Source organism: Selaginella moellendorffii, unplaced genomic scaffold, assembly GCF_000143415.4.
Source record: "Selaginella moellendorffii unplaced genomic scaffold, v1.0 SELMOscaffold_13, whole genome shotgun sequence".
In the NCBI taxonomy this organism is placed as follows: Eukaryota; Viridiplantae; Streptophyta; class Lycopodiopsida; order Selaginellales; family Selaginellaceae; genus Selaginella; species Selaginella moellendorffii.
Window position 1 is genome coordinate 5,235 of NW_003314274.1, and position 15,395 is coordinate 20,629.

Consider the following 15,395-nt stretch of genomic DNA (forward strand, 5'->3'; position numbering starts at 1 on the left):
TCTTGATCACCCTTGCTTGTCACACCATTCCCAAGCCAATCCTCCTTCCAACCCTAGCTCCCACCATGTCCTTTATCGCTGCCCTGCTGCATCCCAAGAAGTCCGCTGCTGATCTGCCGCCCGATCCTCTCCCTGCCACGTCAGATCTCCTTGCTGAGTCATCCCTCCACGTGTTTTGCCTCACTTTGTTATACGGGCTCGTTATTGGCCGCTACACCGATGCTAGGGTTCTAACGTTCATGTGTTGGGCTCTCGACGAACAATGCCGAGCGTCCCGTCCATTGCTGAGGAGACCGTCTGCGAGATCAATCGCGATTTCCTCACTCGCGCCCAGCAGCAGCAGCCGCAGCAGCAGGGCGGCGATGTTTCATCCAAGGCGCATGAGCAGTACAACAAGGTCCTCAACAGAGTCTTCCCCAAGCTGCTGTTCAAGGTTGGAACGATCCCGATCGCCGACGACAATGGCAGCAATGGGATTGCTGCGCAGATGGATATTTCGGCGCCAGGAGGATCTCTCGAGGGGGAGGAAGAGGATCTGGTTAGGGCGACTGCAGCAGCGGTGGAAGAAACCCTAGACGAGGCCCTTGGCGAGCCTCTGTCGGCGCTCCAGCGCCTCGGATCTCTCTTCTACAGGGGCGAGAAGCGCGATTCCAGCAGCGCCAGGCCGAAATTTCTCCAGTCCATGGCCTGGCACAAGCACAAGCTCCTCCTCGCATTCGTCGCCAATCCAGCGCACGTCCTAGTGGTGGATTACGACGACGCCGACGCCAAGAATCCCTTTCTTCTTGGCCATGAAACCCAGCAGCGCGGCGTGGAAGCGATCGAGTGGAGACCAAACTCGGGCTCGATTCTGGCCGTTGGATGCCGCGGTGGAGTTTGCCTGTGGACGGCATCCGGTGCCACGCCACCTTTGAGGACCGGGGCTGTGGTGCCTCTCGTCTCAGCGGCTACGAAATGGAGCCTGGTGGATTTTCTGCGCTGGGGGATCGATATGCCCGTCTCGGCTCTCTCGTGGAGCCCCTGTGGAAGGCTCTTGGCGTGTGGATCGAGCGAGACGCCGACTTTCGCAGTGTGGGACGTCTCTCTCGGGGAGAGCACGCCTCTGCGACGAGGAATGGCCGGCGTCCAGTTCATGAAGTGGTCGCCGCTGGGGGACTACTTGCTCACGGCCAAAGTTGACGCGTCGTTTCATCTCTGGGAGACCATGACTTGGACGTCCGAGCCGTGGGCCTCGGCTGGTGGAGCTCTCGTGGGCGCGGCGTGGAGTCCCGATGGCCGGATGATCATGGGTGCTTTTGATCAGAGCAGCACGCTCGGGACTTTACACTTTGCTGGGAAGCCTCCGTCGCTGGAGGTGCATTTGCTGCCTTTGGGACTCTCGGAGATAGAAGCGATTTGTGGACCCGGAGGAAGCATTGAGAGGATGGCTTGGGATGGAACAGGGGAAAGGTTGGCGGTGTCGTATACAGGTGGTGATGCTGTATACTCTGGTTTGATCGCCATCTACGACACGAGGAGAACACCGATCATATCAGCCTCGTTGCTGGGATTTGTGAGAGGTCCAGGCGCTGGTGCGAAGCCTCTGGCTTTCGCGTTTCATGATAAGCTCCGGCAGGGAGCTTTACTGGGCGTTTGCTGGAGCACGGGCTTCATCTGCGTCTATCCTATGCTCTTCAGGACGGGCATGTAGAGTCGTATATCATCGAGCGAAGATATGAAGGGAGGTGAGCATTCGTTTTTACTGTTTGCATTCGAAACATTTTTGAAATGAGCATTTTTCAGTCCTCGTCATTCTCGTCTCCGGTTTGCCGTGCCTGGTGCTTGTCTAACTGTTCCTGCAGATTAGCAATCGTGTCTACCAGCTTTGCATACTCCTCATGAGTATGTTTTCTGGCCGTTTCCTTGATTTTCTCCCAGATAGCTTCGTCGTAAGGGACTTCTTTTGCAGCTATCTCCGTTCGCAGCAGGGTCACGGCTCCCTGAAGATCTTCCAGCTGCTGCTGTAAGGCCATTTGTTCCCGTTGAGATTGCTGATTCTGTTTGTTTGCTTCTGCAGCCTCGGCTCGAGCCCTTCGCAGTAACTCGTTCTTCTCTGTCAACTTTAGCCTGGCATCCTCGACTTGCTTCTTTATGTCCTGGAAGTTGTCCTCTACCGCGTGTAGCTTGGACGTTACTGCCTCGCATTCTTGTTGAAGCTTGGTCAGGCCTTCCTGGTGCTCCATCACCATGGAACCGTAGCTCTCGATGTCGTCCTCTAAGTCTTTTTTTACTCTTTCAATCTTTTCTAGTGCTTCTTTCATCTGGCTCTCGGATTTCTCCATCTGCGTGATCTTTATGTGTGCGATTGTCACCTCCGTCTTGTACTGGTCCCTGAGCTTTCTGGCTTCCTTGAGATCTTCCTCGGTGCGTTCTCTTATCATCCTTTCAAAGTTAAGCTGGCCAGTCGTCGCGTTTAGCATCTGGTTCACTCTCTTTTGCACTTCCTCCTCGGTATAGAGCTCACCCAACGCTTTTGTTGCTTCAGAGAGCAGAGAGGAGATCTTTGCTTTGGGATTTATCCCGTAGAACATCTTGGTGAATGGAGAGCCGATGGAGTTTTCAGAAGGAGGCGGTGGCGTTGGTGGCGGACATAGCTGAGGTGGCGGCGCTGGCGGCGGCGGTACTGGTGCACTAAACGCGCTCTTTACTGTCGGTGCGAACAGCGGAGCAGTGGCTGGTCTGGCCAACTTCGGAGAGCTGACGTTGGTGACGACGGACGAGGGATTCAAGTCGATTGCGTCGAGAGCACATTTCACGTCCACCTTCTCGCAGGTACTGATTGGAATCGCCACTGGTCTTTCCGCTGACGTCTGGATCGCTGATGGAATGGCAGTAGCAACCTCCAGGACATAACTCCGTGGAACCGGAGCTATGGTCGGAACGGGGCTCTTGACGACCAGAGGCTCCGCCGGATTCACCTCTTGGTCTTGCAAGGCATCGAAGATATGGGTGATGAGAGGGCCAGCACCGAAGACAACAGTGTTGTTCGCCTTCTGCTTCATCCTCCGCAGCTCCTTGAGGATGTTCTGGAACATATACTCGGACCAGTTCACCTTGAATCCTTGCAAGCCTTGGGCGATGATCTCGACCAAGTTCCGGGACGTGTAGCCGGAGCTCACTCTCAGCTGTATCACCTCCGCGATCAACGAGAAGATTGGTGCCAGCGAAGGGTCCACCAGCTTGTCGTGCCTGTATCCCAAGTCCTTTTGGTAAGCGCCTTCCTTGAAGAGCATCACCTGGTCGCTGTTCTCAAACGATCGCTTGAAGCTCAGGACGCCCTCGTAGGAGAGCTTGAAGCGCTGGGAGATGAGGTTTGCAGTGAAACACACTCGTTTCCCCTTGACCACCGTCTGGTTTGTTTTCAGGTTGTAGTTGGCCACGAACTCCCGGACGAGCGAGACGCAGGTGACGTTCCACTTGACATCCGCGAGGCTGTGGAGGCCGAGAGTGGTGAGGAAGTCCATCCGGGGGCAGCCTTGCTCGAGCCAGTAGGAGGCGGCAATGTAAGTCCGGAACTTCAGATTTTTAGCTACTGCGTACCCAATGACATCGGCAGAAGTGGAAGAAGAAGAAGACGGTGGTGGTGTGGCCGTGAGTGTGGGAGCCGCCGCCGGCAGCGGAAGAACTAGAACTCCCCTCGTCCTGAGCTTCTTCTTGGCGGCGCCGTCTTCCTCCTCATCGCTGGCGGCGCTGGCGGCAAGCGGCGGCGGCGGCGGCGGCGGTCGCTTTGGAGCCATGGTATGTGGATTCCTTGAAAAACTCGTGCTGCGAATCTCACCACTTGGATTCCAGGAAACAAGGATGTGAACGGAGGAAGCCACTCACTCGCAAACAAGCTATGGATGTGGATTCCTTGAAAAGCTCTTGCGGCGAATCAACGATGTGAGCCGAGGAAGCTACTCACTCGCAAACAAGCTACCGCTCAAAGATCTACATCCTCAGAGCATTGTAATAATTTCTTTTCCCAGGAAACAAGGAGACTTCCTTCCAGGGACAGGGAATCTTAAAGAAGGCCGAGCTCCTTGCTTCCAGGCCCAGACCCTCCCAAGAAATGGATATACTCAAGGAAGACAAGTGCTATAGCGGTGGAGATGCCATGCGACGGGATCTTGGTGGAATATGCCCGTGACAGAGGCAGGGGATCTTTTTCTTGTGCAAGGCAAACGATTCCCCGCCGGATGCTCGCCACGTGCTCGGTGCGGATGCGTCGCGGCATCACGCGTTTGAGTCTGCGGATATGCCACGTCCGCGGCATCTCGCATTTAATGATCTTCTAACCGTACGATTCCCAGGGGATATTCTTGATTCAAACGAAGATTCTATTTAAAATGGACAAACTTTACGAGAACTCGAGGAGCTTCTGGACTTTGAGCTGGGCGTTTTTTAAGTCATTGTCCGCAAGATCCCGGTGTTGTAGCAATGAATAAACTTCCTCGAGTAGATTTTGCTTTTCCCGTGAATTTGACGAATGCCGAGAGCTCATCTCATCTTCAAATGCGGCAGCCTTTTCCGCGGCACGAGCCACGCATGATTCTGGAACCTGGATTGCAAGAAAGAGGAGCAATCTAGAATGAACAAGAGAAAACGAGCATACCTTTGCCAATCGAGCAACGTTTATGCCAAAGCTTCTGCTCGCTGCGCCGGGCTGGAGCTTGTAGAGGAACGTCACCTTTTGTGCCGCTTCTTGCACGGAGCTTTTGTCAAGGTCTCCTTCCGGGCTCTCCGCAAGATATGACATATGGTATGCTTGAACCCGGCCGGGAAAGAGCTTCACCACCTCCGTGACGTTCAAGTAGTGAGTAACGAAGAGCGTGAAGCATTGGACCTCTTGGAGAAGGTGATGGAGCGTCGCATACGCGATGGCGACGCCGTCGTGCGTGCTGGTTCCTCTTCCCAGCTCGTCGATGACTACCAGGGAGCGAGAAGTTGCCTTGTGGAGAATAGTTGAAGCTTCGCTCAGCTCCTCGAAAAACGTACTGGAGCCCCTCTGGATTCTGTCCATCGCCCCCATTCTCGTAAACACGGCATCGAATACATGCAGTTTGGCTGTCGCGGCTGGAACATACGATCCTATCTGCACGATAACAAAACATACGGAGTGAAAAGAAATAAAGATAGCTGCGAACCTGGGACATGATTGTGATTAGAGCAACTTGACGGATGTAGCAACTTTTACCACCCATGTTTGGACCAGTGATTATTTGCGATCGTTCACCCTCACCGGAAAGAACTGTGTCATTTGGTACAAATGCATCTTGCAGAGTCGAATCTAGGACCTGCTCATGGAAAGAAATTTCAGTAAAAATATTAAACGACAAGAGCAAAAGAAACAAACCGGATGTCGACCACCTTCTATCTTCAAAAGGCACGCTTCATCCACGAACTCCGGTCGAACATACCCCTGAAGCACATTTTTCATTCAGATAAGCGTTGAAAAACACAAGGAGACAGACCTGATTGCACGAGACAACAGCAAGGGAATAAAGACAGTCGAGAGCTGCTAGTGCCTGTACTGCAGCCCGGAACTCCATGTGATAGGAGGTAAAGTCAGTCAGGAACATGTCCCATGCTTTGGCGCAAGATATATTTAATTGCTCCTTTGCAAGTGCCATTCTTTCCGATGCTTCCAAGACCTCCGGAGGATGATAGCGGTTTGCCTTTTTCGTACTGTTTATTTTAACCCAATCTGCAGGTACACGCTGCACACATGGAACCTGAAACTACAAGCTTTTAGCAATCAAATAACTGAATTGAGAAAAAGAAAGTACCTCGACCAAAAACGACGTTCCCGAGACGCTCAAGTATTCCAGATTTGAACACTTCAACAGTTTCCGATAACTGGGAAGAAAACTTTCGAGATCCTCCTCAATACTTTTTATGTTCTCTTTGCACTCGTCTACCTGAAACACGACTTAAACGAAGTCTGGGAAACGATAACAAAACCTCGGGAAACTGGCCGGCAACAAACAAGTTAATCTTATCCCCGGCAGCTGCTGCCTCTGCATTCAAACTTGTCACAAGCTTGTTTGCGTGATCTATCACTGAAGTTGAAGTCACTGCGGAGATTAGCCTGCTGAGGAGCGCAGACCTGGCGTCGCGAACCCGTTGAAACTGGGACGCTGCTTTCATAATCGCATTAATCACGTTAATGAACTGCAGCAAACATTACGGTCAGAAAAGAATAACAAACAGGATTACAGAAAAGCAAAGGTACCTCATACGTTGTTGCTGTTTTGTGATAAATTCTTGTGATACCACGCTCAAGATCAGGCAATTTTCCCAGCAGCAACAACGTTGAAGCTAAAGTTGCAACTGTTGTACCTCTGCCTTTATCTCCAATGGATTCGGCAATTTCCGCAACGGCGTCTAAACGTTGAGAAATAAGCATGCGGTCTCTTAACGGATGGGTCACCTGAAAATAGACATGAATGAAAAAACGAAAAATCCAAGATTGTGACTGAGACCAAACTCCTTACCCAATACTTAAGCAGCCTCGCGCCAAAAGCAGTTTTTGTGTGGTTCATAAGCCAGAATAAAGATCCGTTTTCAGTACCATCAGTTTGGTTATGTAGAATCTAGAAAGAAAAAACTTGTTACTGCGTAAGTAAACGTCGCATTCAGTGATTACCTCAAGCTGGCGGATGGTATTGGGCGAGAGCGTCATCTCTTGCTGCCCGGCAAATGGTCGGAAAAGAGCTCCTAAGCGCAATACATTTTCCAGATTAAACTGCTTCAGGTAAGCAAATATATGCGCAAACGCAGCAACCACGATTTCTGGCATCGTCATCAACGCCTGCAAACTTCAATTCTCATCCGATAGTGTAATCAAGACAACTAGAAAATTACCTCTAACCCTGCATCAACCTTCTCGTCCAGACAGCCTTTCTTAGAAGACGCCAAGCTCCCATAGAAGTCCGCAAGAGCAGCAACAGTACCGCCATTTTCAAACGAGTTCTCAGGCGTCTTCTCGACTCGAACATCCGCTGCGACTGCATAGTCCATCAACAACTATAGAAAAATCACCATCATTCATATACAACCCGATCAGAGAAAAGAAAACAGCTTACCTTCTTTGTAGAAGCGGACAAGGACGCAGATAAAAGAAGTTCTGCGGGAGCACACGCAAGCAACCGTGATTCCAGTTCCGTCCTGGTGACAGTGTCCATAAAGTGACCGTACATCACGTCTCCGGTCGAGGTTTCCACGGCCACCACCCCAAATCTAGCATCAAAACTTCCCCTCACTTCATCCTTTCCAGCGTTGGCCTTGTGCTCGGTGATTGCCTCCTCCACAACACACATGATATAGCTGCTAAGACGAATAGGTCCATCCCTTTCCCCGCTCTCTTCTCCCCCAAGAAACTCCCCGGCCTCGAGCGTGGCCTTGGTATATAGCGCCGAGAGATCTCTCGAGAACGGGCCAGCCTTGTTCGTCCCGTGAGCTTTGATAGCCGCTGTCTCGGTCTGCTTGACAACGCCAACTTTGTAGCCAGCTTCCACAAGCCTTCTCACATGTACGTGCAGCCGGAACGTTGGAACGCTGGCAGTGAGAAAGTTGTGGCTGTAGTAAGCAACGATTCCCAAAACATTGGCTGCTTTCTCCGCATCCTCTCCGAAAAATCGAAACTTGTATCCCACCTCGACCATGAGAAGGACGTCTGGGAATTTCTTCTTGAGCTCCACAATCTGCTGCTCCAGAGGAGTAAGCTTCTCCTTCCTTGACGGCGGCTTTCCATAAAAGGAGGGATTTCCACCACCGCCATCCCTGTCCCCCTCTCCAAGAAGAACATCTACAAACTTTCTACGCCTGTCTTTAATCGCTTCCCCCGATACTCCGCAATCGGCCTTCCCATCGCCCGACCCGGCGTCTACATCTAAATTCAAGCACCGTTTCTTACTCGCGCTGGCCGCATTCTCGGCTGATCGCCTGAGATGATACGGCGATGGCCACACAAGTGTGGGAGCCCGCGATGCATCGGTCTCACCTCGCTTGAAGAAGCTGGGGATGATCGCCTGGCCCTTGGCGGCGGCAGCGCCCTCGTCCTTCTTTCTCTTTCCCATTCAAAAACTTATAAACCCTAAGATTCTTCTATATTATCAATAAATAATTTATTTTGATAAATTGTTAATGTCCAAATTCCATGATCAATTTTTCCATTACGTCACAGCCACATATTTTCCTTTATTCTGCACACAATTAAATCTTTTTTAGTACTTAATTCATCATTTTTACTAGTAATAGTTTTATATATAGTTTCAAAAACATTCTTAAATATATGCATATAATCCTTTAAAAATGCTACTGGCAACTTATAAAAAATGGAAGTTGATAAAATGTGAATATAATCATTTTTTATCATTAGATAATGATATTTGATCTTCTTGTCTAACCAAATAATAATATGTTGCCTATTGTTTTGGAGTCATCTATCCTAGTATTGGTCAAATATAATTATGGCCATTAAATAAACTAATTAAAATTAGAATTTAATTTATGTTTTAGAAATAATAACTAAAATCTTACATTCTATTAGTAGACCTAAATAGATGATCCATAGGTAAAAAACACCAATGACTAATATATATGCATTTTTATAAACTTTGTGACTATATTCCAAGAATCTAGATCCACAGTCTAGGTAAAAGTATTTTCCCATTAATTTGAAGTCCTGAACAAAATCATAATCCAGGAAAATCATGAATAAACTATCACATTGCTTCTCTAAACTTTAAAACCTGTTGACCTTTTGGCTTAGAATTATCTTTCCATGGCACTTCATCCTATAATTGTTTCAACTCTTCCAAAAATAATGACCAATAAATATTAGGTACTAGGAAGTTTTAGGCCTAGAAAAATTATAAATAGAAATATTTCATTTTATTTTAAACTAATACCTGGTTTAATCATAATAAGAAATATAAATGAAGGCTTAATTGCTAAAGTTGGTGGTATATTATTATTAACTGCAACAATTGCCTAACATGAATATATTTTTGCCATTAATTTTATTGGAGAAAGATCATTTGTAGCCATAGCAAGATGTATATCTCTTGGATTTACTACAAATTTTTTTAAGATGAACCATCTGCAGACATTCTCATTATTCCATTAATGGATTGATGATAAAATGATAAGCTAAATATTGTGTTATTTCTCTACATTGAAATTATTATTGAAGTCAAGGTATAATAGAGATAAAATAAAATTATTAATAAATTTAAATAATAAATTAATAAAAATTAATTACCTTTCAAAATGATCTGTTTCTTTTCTTAATATTCCAGTAATAACTTGCACATCTAGAATCCTTAAACAAGCCAACAAAATAGAAACACTTGCCCCTTTATAAATAAGTAATAAATTGCCTTCATTTCCATGTAAGCCAATAAATGATCCATAGGTAAGAAACACCAATGACCATTATATATGCATTTTTATAAATTTCATGACTATACTCCAAGAATCCAAGTCCACAGTCTAGGTAAAAGTATTTTCCCATTATTTTGAAGTCTTGAACAAAATTATAAATGAATAAACTATCATATTGCTTCTCTAAGCTTTAAAAACTATTGACCCTTTAGCTTAGAATTATTTTTTAATGGCACTCCATCCCTTAATTGTTTCAACTCTTCCTAAAATAATAACTAATAAATATTAAATTTTTGGACCTAGAAAAATTATAAATGTAAATATTTCATTTTAGTTTATAAACTAATACCTGGTATAATCATAATAAGAAATATAAATGAAGGCTTAATTGCTAGAGTTGGTGGTATATTATTATTAACTGCAACAATTTCCTATATTTTTGCTATTAATTTTGTTAGAGAAAGATCATTTGCAACCATAGTAAGATGTATATTTCTTGGATTTACTGCAAAATTTGGGTAATCATCTTCAATTTTTTTTAAGTTGAACCATTTGCAGGCATTCTCATTATTCCATTAGTGGATTGATGATAAAATGATAAGTTATATATTGTGCTATTTCTCTACATTGAAATTATTATTGAAATCAAGGTATAATAGAGAAATAGTGCATTATTGTCTCAGGTATATAATTGCTAAAATCTTTGTGCTTGCTAGGAATAGAAATTTGACAAAATTGAAGGTCCTTATTCTCCTTATGAAATAACATGAAATCATTGATGCATGAATCAATCTTTTTATAGGTAAGTCCATTATGTTAAGCGATATTTACCACTTCCTTATAATTATTTGAAAACTTTTATTTGTAGGCAACATTTTTTTAAAGAGCCTTTATCCAAATAATTAAAAATTCAATACTAAATAATAAATAAAAATTAATTACCTTACAAAATGATCTATTGCTTGGCTTGATATTCCGATAATAACTTTCAGATGTAGAATCCTTAAACAAGCCAACAAAATAGAAGCACTTGCCCCTTTATAAATAGGTAATAAATTGTCTTCATTTCCATGTAAGCAATTTTAAAAATAATTAAATATATTATCATTCTCAAAATCATCATTGCCACTACCATTACCACCACTCAAATTAATATAACAATCATCTGGAACTATAGGGCTTTTATCAATTTCAAAAAATTGTTATACTAAAGTAGTAGATCTGCATAATCTAATCCCTTGAATATCTTCCATTGAAAACCATGCATCATGTGGTGCTAAAGGATGTTTACCATAAAGACGAATATGATTTATGATAATTTGTATAAGGTAAATATAATTACTTCTACACCTTAAACACTAACATGCAACTCTCATTCCTAAATCCTAAACAAAAAACTTAATACAGATCTGAGGAAGAAAACAAAGTTGTTTTATTAGGAAATTATGTGCTAAAAGTGGGTACTATTAGTAATTTAGTTGATGTAAATATTGCTGAAATTTATGACTAAAACTTTTGGAAAACTTACATTTTAGTCACAGTTTAAAAGTTGTAAATTGCAACTCTAATTAGCAACATATATGAGCTTATCTAGCTTTAAAGAATATGTTACTACAAATTATGATTTATATTTTAGTTGTAAAGGACAACTATAATTTCCAACTTAAATTTGAGTAACTATAAAGCTATCACAAATTACAACTTAAAATTTGTAATAAAGCCAATTTGCTACTAACATTTAAGTTGAGTTGATTACAACTTAAGATTTCCAACAAACACAAAAAATTTGTTGGAAAAACATATCATTATAATGCTTTTACGGACTGGCAGAAGTCAAGTCTACGTCTTGACCTGTCGAAGTCCACAAAAAATCACCACAAAAAAAAATTGTACAAAAATCTATGTTATATAATATAGTTGATAGCCCAGTATACCAATGGCAAATCTCAAGTCCCCCACTTTATTGACTACCTCAATTGACTCGAAGTCAAGTGTGCCAAGAATTGGTTATCAAATGTGCGTGTAAACTCTGCAAAAAGAAGAACCTCATCTTTCATGATAGCGTTCACTCTTTGATGTTCTGATCCATGGCCATGTCTCTCGCGGATTTGCTGCTGCCTTTGTTTCTACTCGTCTTTCTCACAAGATCCCGGTCACAGTGCCCCACAAATCCATCCGCAATCGTGAACGACACACAGGTTCTTCTCTCTCTCCGTGACAGGCTTGGCATCAAAGTGTGGAACGAGACTGCCAATCCAAGAGCATGGCGGGGAGTGGAGTGGAGCTCGGACAACCAAGTGGAGGGCCTCGCTCTGTCCAGGTTTAATCTCTCGGGAGTTTTTCCTGCCACCTGGGCCGAGCTTCCATCGCTGGCTCGCCTGGACCTCTCGCAAAACGGCCTCTCCTCGCTGGAAGTCCCTTGCAAAAATACGCAGCTCAACCTCCTCAACTTGAGCTCCAATTCCCTGCAAGAGTTCCCTGGAAATCTCTCCAGCCTCGAGAGTTTGGAAAGCCTGGACCTCAGTGGGAACTTCTTAACAGTGGCCGGACTCCCAAAGTTTAGCTTGACGCTGCGATCGCTCAACCTGTCCATCAACAACTTAACTGGGAGCTTTTCCATTGGTGGTAACCTGGGACTGGAGGCACTGGAACTCTCGGACAACGGACTCAGCGGCTCCATTCCAGAAACTTTCGGGGAGATGACGAACTTGACGCGCCTGGACATATCGTATAACAGGTTTACAGGAGATCTACCCGATATTTGGAGCAAGAACTTGGAGCTCAGGTACATGGGTATCTCCAACAATTCGCTCCAGGGTGGTTTGCCACCGAGCTTGAGAAGGCTACGCAAGCTCTCGGATTTACGCGCTGCATACAACTCTCTCTCCGGGCCACTGGAGCTGGAAGATGGCGACTTTGCAAGCATCGAGGTTTTGAACCTCGGGCTAAACTGGTTTAGCGGAACGATCCCGGCTACGCTGGGAGGCTTGAGGAACTTGAAGATCCTGGTTCTCACGGGGAATCGTTTTAGTGGCACCATCCCAGGCGAGCTCTCGAAGCTCTCGCATCTCCAGCTGCTGGTTCTCACGGGGAATCGTTTTAGTGGTGCCATACCTCCGGAGCTTGGAAACTGTTCGAACATCAGAGGGATACGCCTCGACAGCAATTACTTGACTGGAACAATCCCAGGCGAGCTCTCGAAGCTCTCACATCTCCAGCAGCTAGTTCTCAGCAGCAACGACATCGGCGGGGAGCTCCCTTCCGGACTCTCCAACTGCACCGTGCTCGTCGTTCTCTGGCTGGGAAAGAACAAGTTCTCTGGAAATCTCCCTGAGAGCTTCGGGGATTTGAGCCGCCTGCTCATTCTGGAGCTTTCCAGCAACGATCTTGTCGGTTCAATCCCGGCCATGTTGCAAAACATGTCGGCTCTGCAGTTCCTCATCCTCGAAAACAACAGATTCAGTGGCTCCATACCGGACTGGCTTCCCAGGCTCACGAACTTACGAGCCATGGACTTCTCGGTTAACAGGTTCTCTGGGGAGATGCCGGAAAGCATTGGCCGACTGTTTGCCAACGTCCAGCTTTACAACAAGAGCAAACGGCATATGATGATTCAAACCGGAGGACTCGTCTACAACGGCTTCGCCTTCCCGACCTTCATAGACTTCTCCTTCAACCAGCTGACTGGAAGCATTCCAGCCGCCATTGGCGACCTCTACAAGCTCCAGGTGCTGGACCTGAGACACAACCAGCTAACAGGTCCCATTCCCGAGTCCCTGGGGAAGGCAAGGAATCTCTCCAAGGTGTGGCTCGCGGGGAATCGTCTCAATGGCTCCATACCATCGTCCGTGGCGGACCTCTCGTTTCTCACCATCTTCGACGTCTCCAACAACAGCCTGGTGGGACGGATACCTGACAGCCCGCAACTCTCGTCCATGGACGCGGCTCTCTTCGCTGGGAATCAGCTCTGTGGCTTGCCACTGACCAACACCTGTTCGAGCACTGCTATGCCGCCACATAAGCTTAGAACAGAGGGACAAGGTGGTAGCGAACAGGACCAAAGAGAGGTGATAACACTTGTCAGCGTTGCGATCTTCGTGGCAGCCTTCTTCAACGCGTTCTTCTGGACCTACTTTGCGGCAAACCACAGAGCTCATTCCCATGCTGGCAATCAAATCTCTAGCTCGTCCACCATGTTGCTGCCGTCCTTTCTACCTTCCAGTTCGTAATCCATCACCATCGTGTGACCGCTTGATGAAGTGAACTCTTCTTATCTGCTTTCAAGGCCGCCTCCTGTATAGTTTTGAGCTTATCATGATCCTCCCACAGCCCCGCGCTCCGGTAGATGCTCGCCATCAGAACGTACGCAGCCGAGTCATTCTCGTCGATCTTCGTCAGTGCCTCGAACGCAATCCTCCCCACTTCCACTTACGGCAGGCCCTCCTCCAAACCACAGCATCCGCTCTCAAAGGCATGCTCTCGAGGACTTTCAAGGCCTCTTCCAGTCGGTTACGAGATCCACCAAGCTGCTGTAGTGATGAATCCCGCAAACAATGCCAGAGTCCGGGTCCATTGCCTGGAAAAACTCCCTGCCTCGTTCAACTATGCCGCCGTGGCTGCAAGCAGTGATGACCGAGACAAATGTGATTGCGTTTGCTCGCACGCCATCTTCTCGCATCTCGCGAAAGGCTTCGAACACGCGCGACGTGTCACCCTGTTGGCCGAATCCCGTGATCAGTGCATTCCAGGCGACGATATCTCGGACTGCCAGAGATCCAAACAAGTGCTCGGCCGCACTCATAACTCCGCACTTCCTGTAGAAGTTTACTCCCCACAACTTGATCGTCTTCCAGCCCACGCCTGTAAAGCTCAGCCTGGATTCCTTCCAGCTAGGCCGTAAGTGCTACAAGAGTCCGAGAGTTTGGAGCACAGTCCACTCCAAGAGTTCCAGCCCGAGCTCACTCTCACCGTTGTCTATATATCCCTGTATCGAGCTCGTCCAAACGACAACGTCCCGGCTAGGCATGCGTTTGAAAACTGCTCGAGCTTTCACCATATCTCCACACTTGGCATACATGTCCACCAAGCTGCTCCCGACAAATCTGTGCTCGCAGCGTCCAAACTTCGCGGCGAGAGAATGAATCTCCATCCCCTTTTCTAGGCTCTGGATTCGCACTAGCTTTCCATCTTCTCGCGGAACAGGTGGCTCGGACGCTGAAAGGTGGACGCAGGCCATGAGCGCAGCAACAAACGTTCTCTCGTCCGGATCGTCCTCCCGAGCCATGCCGAAGAACAGCTCCAAGGCCAGCTTGCTGTCTCCACTTACATCGGCCAGCCATGCCATCGAAGACCTTGCGAGCTTCCTCTAGCTTCTCACACTTCGCGTACATATCGATCAGAGTGTTCCCCACGAACACGTCCCCACAGCACCTGTTGTTTGAAGCTTCACCGTGGATAGCCACCCCGGTTTCCAAGCTCTTTCTCTTCACGAGTTGCCGAGCTCGCACAGGCGGCAAGCGCAGTAACACACGTCCGAGAGCTTGGACAGCACCCAGATAGCTTCATATCTTCGAAGAACACGAGAGCCAGCTCGCTTTCCCCGTTGTCCACAAAGCCTTGTATCAAGCTCGTCCAGAGCACGACATCACGACGAGGCATGCTCTCGAAAACCATCCGCGCGTCGACCATGCTCCCACACTTTGAGTACATGTCACTTGGCTGCTCCCCACGAAGATATCTCCACAGCAGTGGCTTTTCACAGCTCCATCGTGAACAGCGAGCCCCTTTTCCAGGCTCTTCGTCTTCACCATCTTTTGGTGGCCTCCTCTTTCACTTCTAGATTCGCACAGGCCTTGGCAGCAGCAACGAAAGTCCAAGACTTTGGCGAGCAGTCCATTTTCCCAAAGAACTCGAGAGCGACCTCGCTTTCTCCATTCTCTACGTAGCCCAGTATCAACGCGTTCCAGGAGACCACGTCTCACTGTGAC

The 15,395-nt window shown here is 47.0% G+C and overlaps 5 protein-coding genes across 11 annotated transcripts; 3 read left to right on the forward strand and 2 right to left on the reverse strand.

Moving 5' to 3' along the window:
* The first annotated feature begins 211 nt into the window (after nucleotides 1-211).
* On the forward strand, nucleotides 212-2,299 carry LOC112340409 (aladin-like). 3 transcript variants are annotated; one of them, XR_002992352.1, is made up of 3 exons: nucleotides 212-1,724; nucleotides 1,949-2,002; nucleotides 2,057-2,299. XR_002992352.1 is itself a non-coding variant. In XM_024674795.1 (2 exons), exon 1 carries the CDS (start codon nucleotides 263-265, stop codon nucleotides 1,688-1,690), a length of 1,428 nt encoding a protein of 475 aa, XP_024530563.1. In that variant the 5' UTR covers nucleotides 212-262; the 3' UTR covers nucleotides 1,691-1,724; nucleotides 1,783-2,299. The 3 variants fall into 3 exon arrangements, 2 of the variants coding, with proteins under 2 accessions (XP_024530563.1, XP_024530564.1); XM_024674795.1 differs by having other exon boundaries at nucleotides 1,783-2,299; XM_024674796.1 differs by having other exon boundaries at nucleotides 1,949-2,299.
* A 341-nt stretch (nucleotides 2,300-2,640) lies between these two features.
* On the forward strand, nucleotides 2,641-4,068 carry LOC9646719. Of its 5 annotated transcripts, none has more exons than XM_024674803.1 (5): nucleotides 2,696-2,811; nucleotides 2,873-3,350; nucleotides 3,405-3,542; nucleotides 3,596-3,777; nucleotides 3,832-4,068. In XM_024674803.1, the coding sequence occupies exons 2-4, from the start codon at nucleotides 2,985-2,987 to the stop codon at nucleotides 3,632-3,634; spliced, it is 543 nt and encodes a 180-aa protein (XP_024530571.1). In that variant the 5' UTR covers nucleotides 2,696-2,811; nucleotides 2,873-2,984; the 3' UTR covers nucleotides 3,635-3,777; nucleotides 3,832-4,068. The 5 variants fall into 5 exon arrangements, with proteins under 5 accessions (XP_024530569.1, XP_024530565.1, XP_024530571.1 ...); XM_024674802.1 differs by having other exon boundaries at nucleotides 2,873-3,248; nucleotides 3,312-3,350; nucleotides 3,405-3,777; XM_024674801.1 differs by having other exon boundaries at nucleotides 2,641-2,811; nucleotides 2,873-3,542.
* Nucleotides 4,069-4,319: 251 nt separating this feature from the next.
* On the reverse strand, nucleotides 4,320-8,101 carry LOC9646720 (DNA mismatch repair protein MSH3). The gene is made up of 12 exons (XM_002969851.2): nucleotides 7,107-8,101; nucleotides 6,886-7,047; nucleotides 6,668-6,832; nucleotides 6,516-6,614; nucleotides 6,254-6,451; nucleotides 5,983-6,192; nucleotides 5,808-5,939; nucleotides 5,493-5,753; nucleotides 5,375-5,440; nucleotides 5,166-5,315; nucleotides 4,634-5,113; nucleotides 4,320-4,579 (listed from the first exon to the last, which is right to left on the reverse strand). Exons 1-12 carry the CDS (start codon nucleotides 8,097-8,099, stop codon nucleotides 4,379-4,381), a joined length of 3,117 nt encoding a protein of 1,038 aa, XP_002969897.2. The 5' UTR covers nucleotides 8,100-8,101; the 3' UTR covers nucleotides 4,320-4,378.
* A 3,280-nt stretch (nucleotides 8,102-11,381) lies between these two features.
* Nucleotides 11,382-13,666, forward strand: LOC112346257 (LRR receptor-like serine/threonine-protein kinase GSO1). The gene has a single exon (XM_024674772.1). It carries the CDS (start codon nucleotides 11,496-11,498, stop codon nucleotides 13,635-13,637), a length of 2,142 nt encoding a protein of 713 aa, XP_024530540.1. The 5' UTR covers nucleotides 11,382-11,495; the 3' UTR covers nucleotides 13,638-13,666.
* LOC112346286 (pentatricopeptide repeat-containing protein At3g57430, chloroplastic-like) lies at nucleotides 13,642-14,752 on the reverse strand. Its single transcript, XM_024674904.1, has 3 exons — nucleotides 14,377-14,752; nucleotides 13,922-14,268; nucleotides 13,642-13,797 (listed from the first exon to the last, which is right to left on the reverse strand). Exons 1-3 carry the CDS (start codon nucleotides 14,750-14,752, stop codon nucleotides 13,642-13,644), a joined length of 879 nt encoding a protein of 292 aa, XP_024530672.1.
* Between the last annotated feature and the right edge of the window lie 643 nt (nucleotides 14,753-15,395).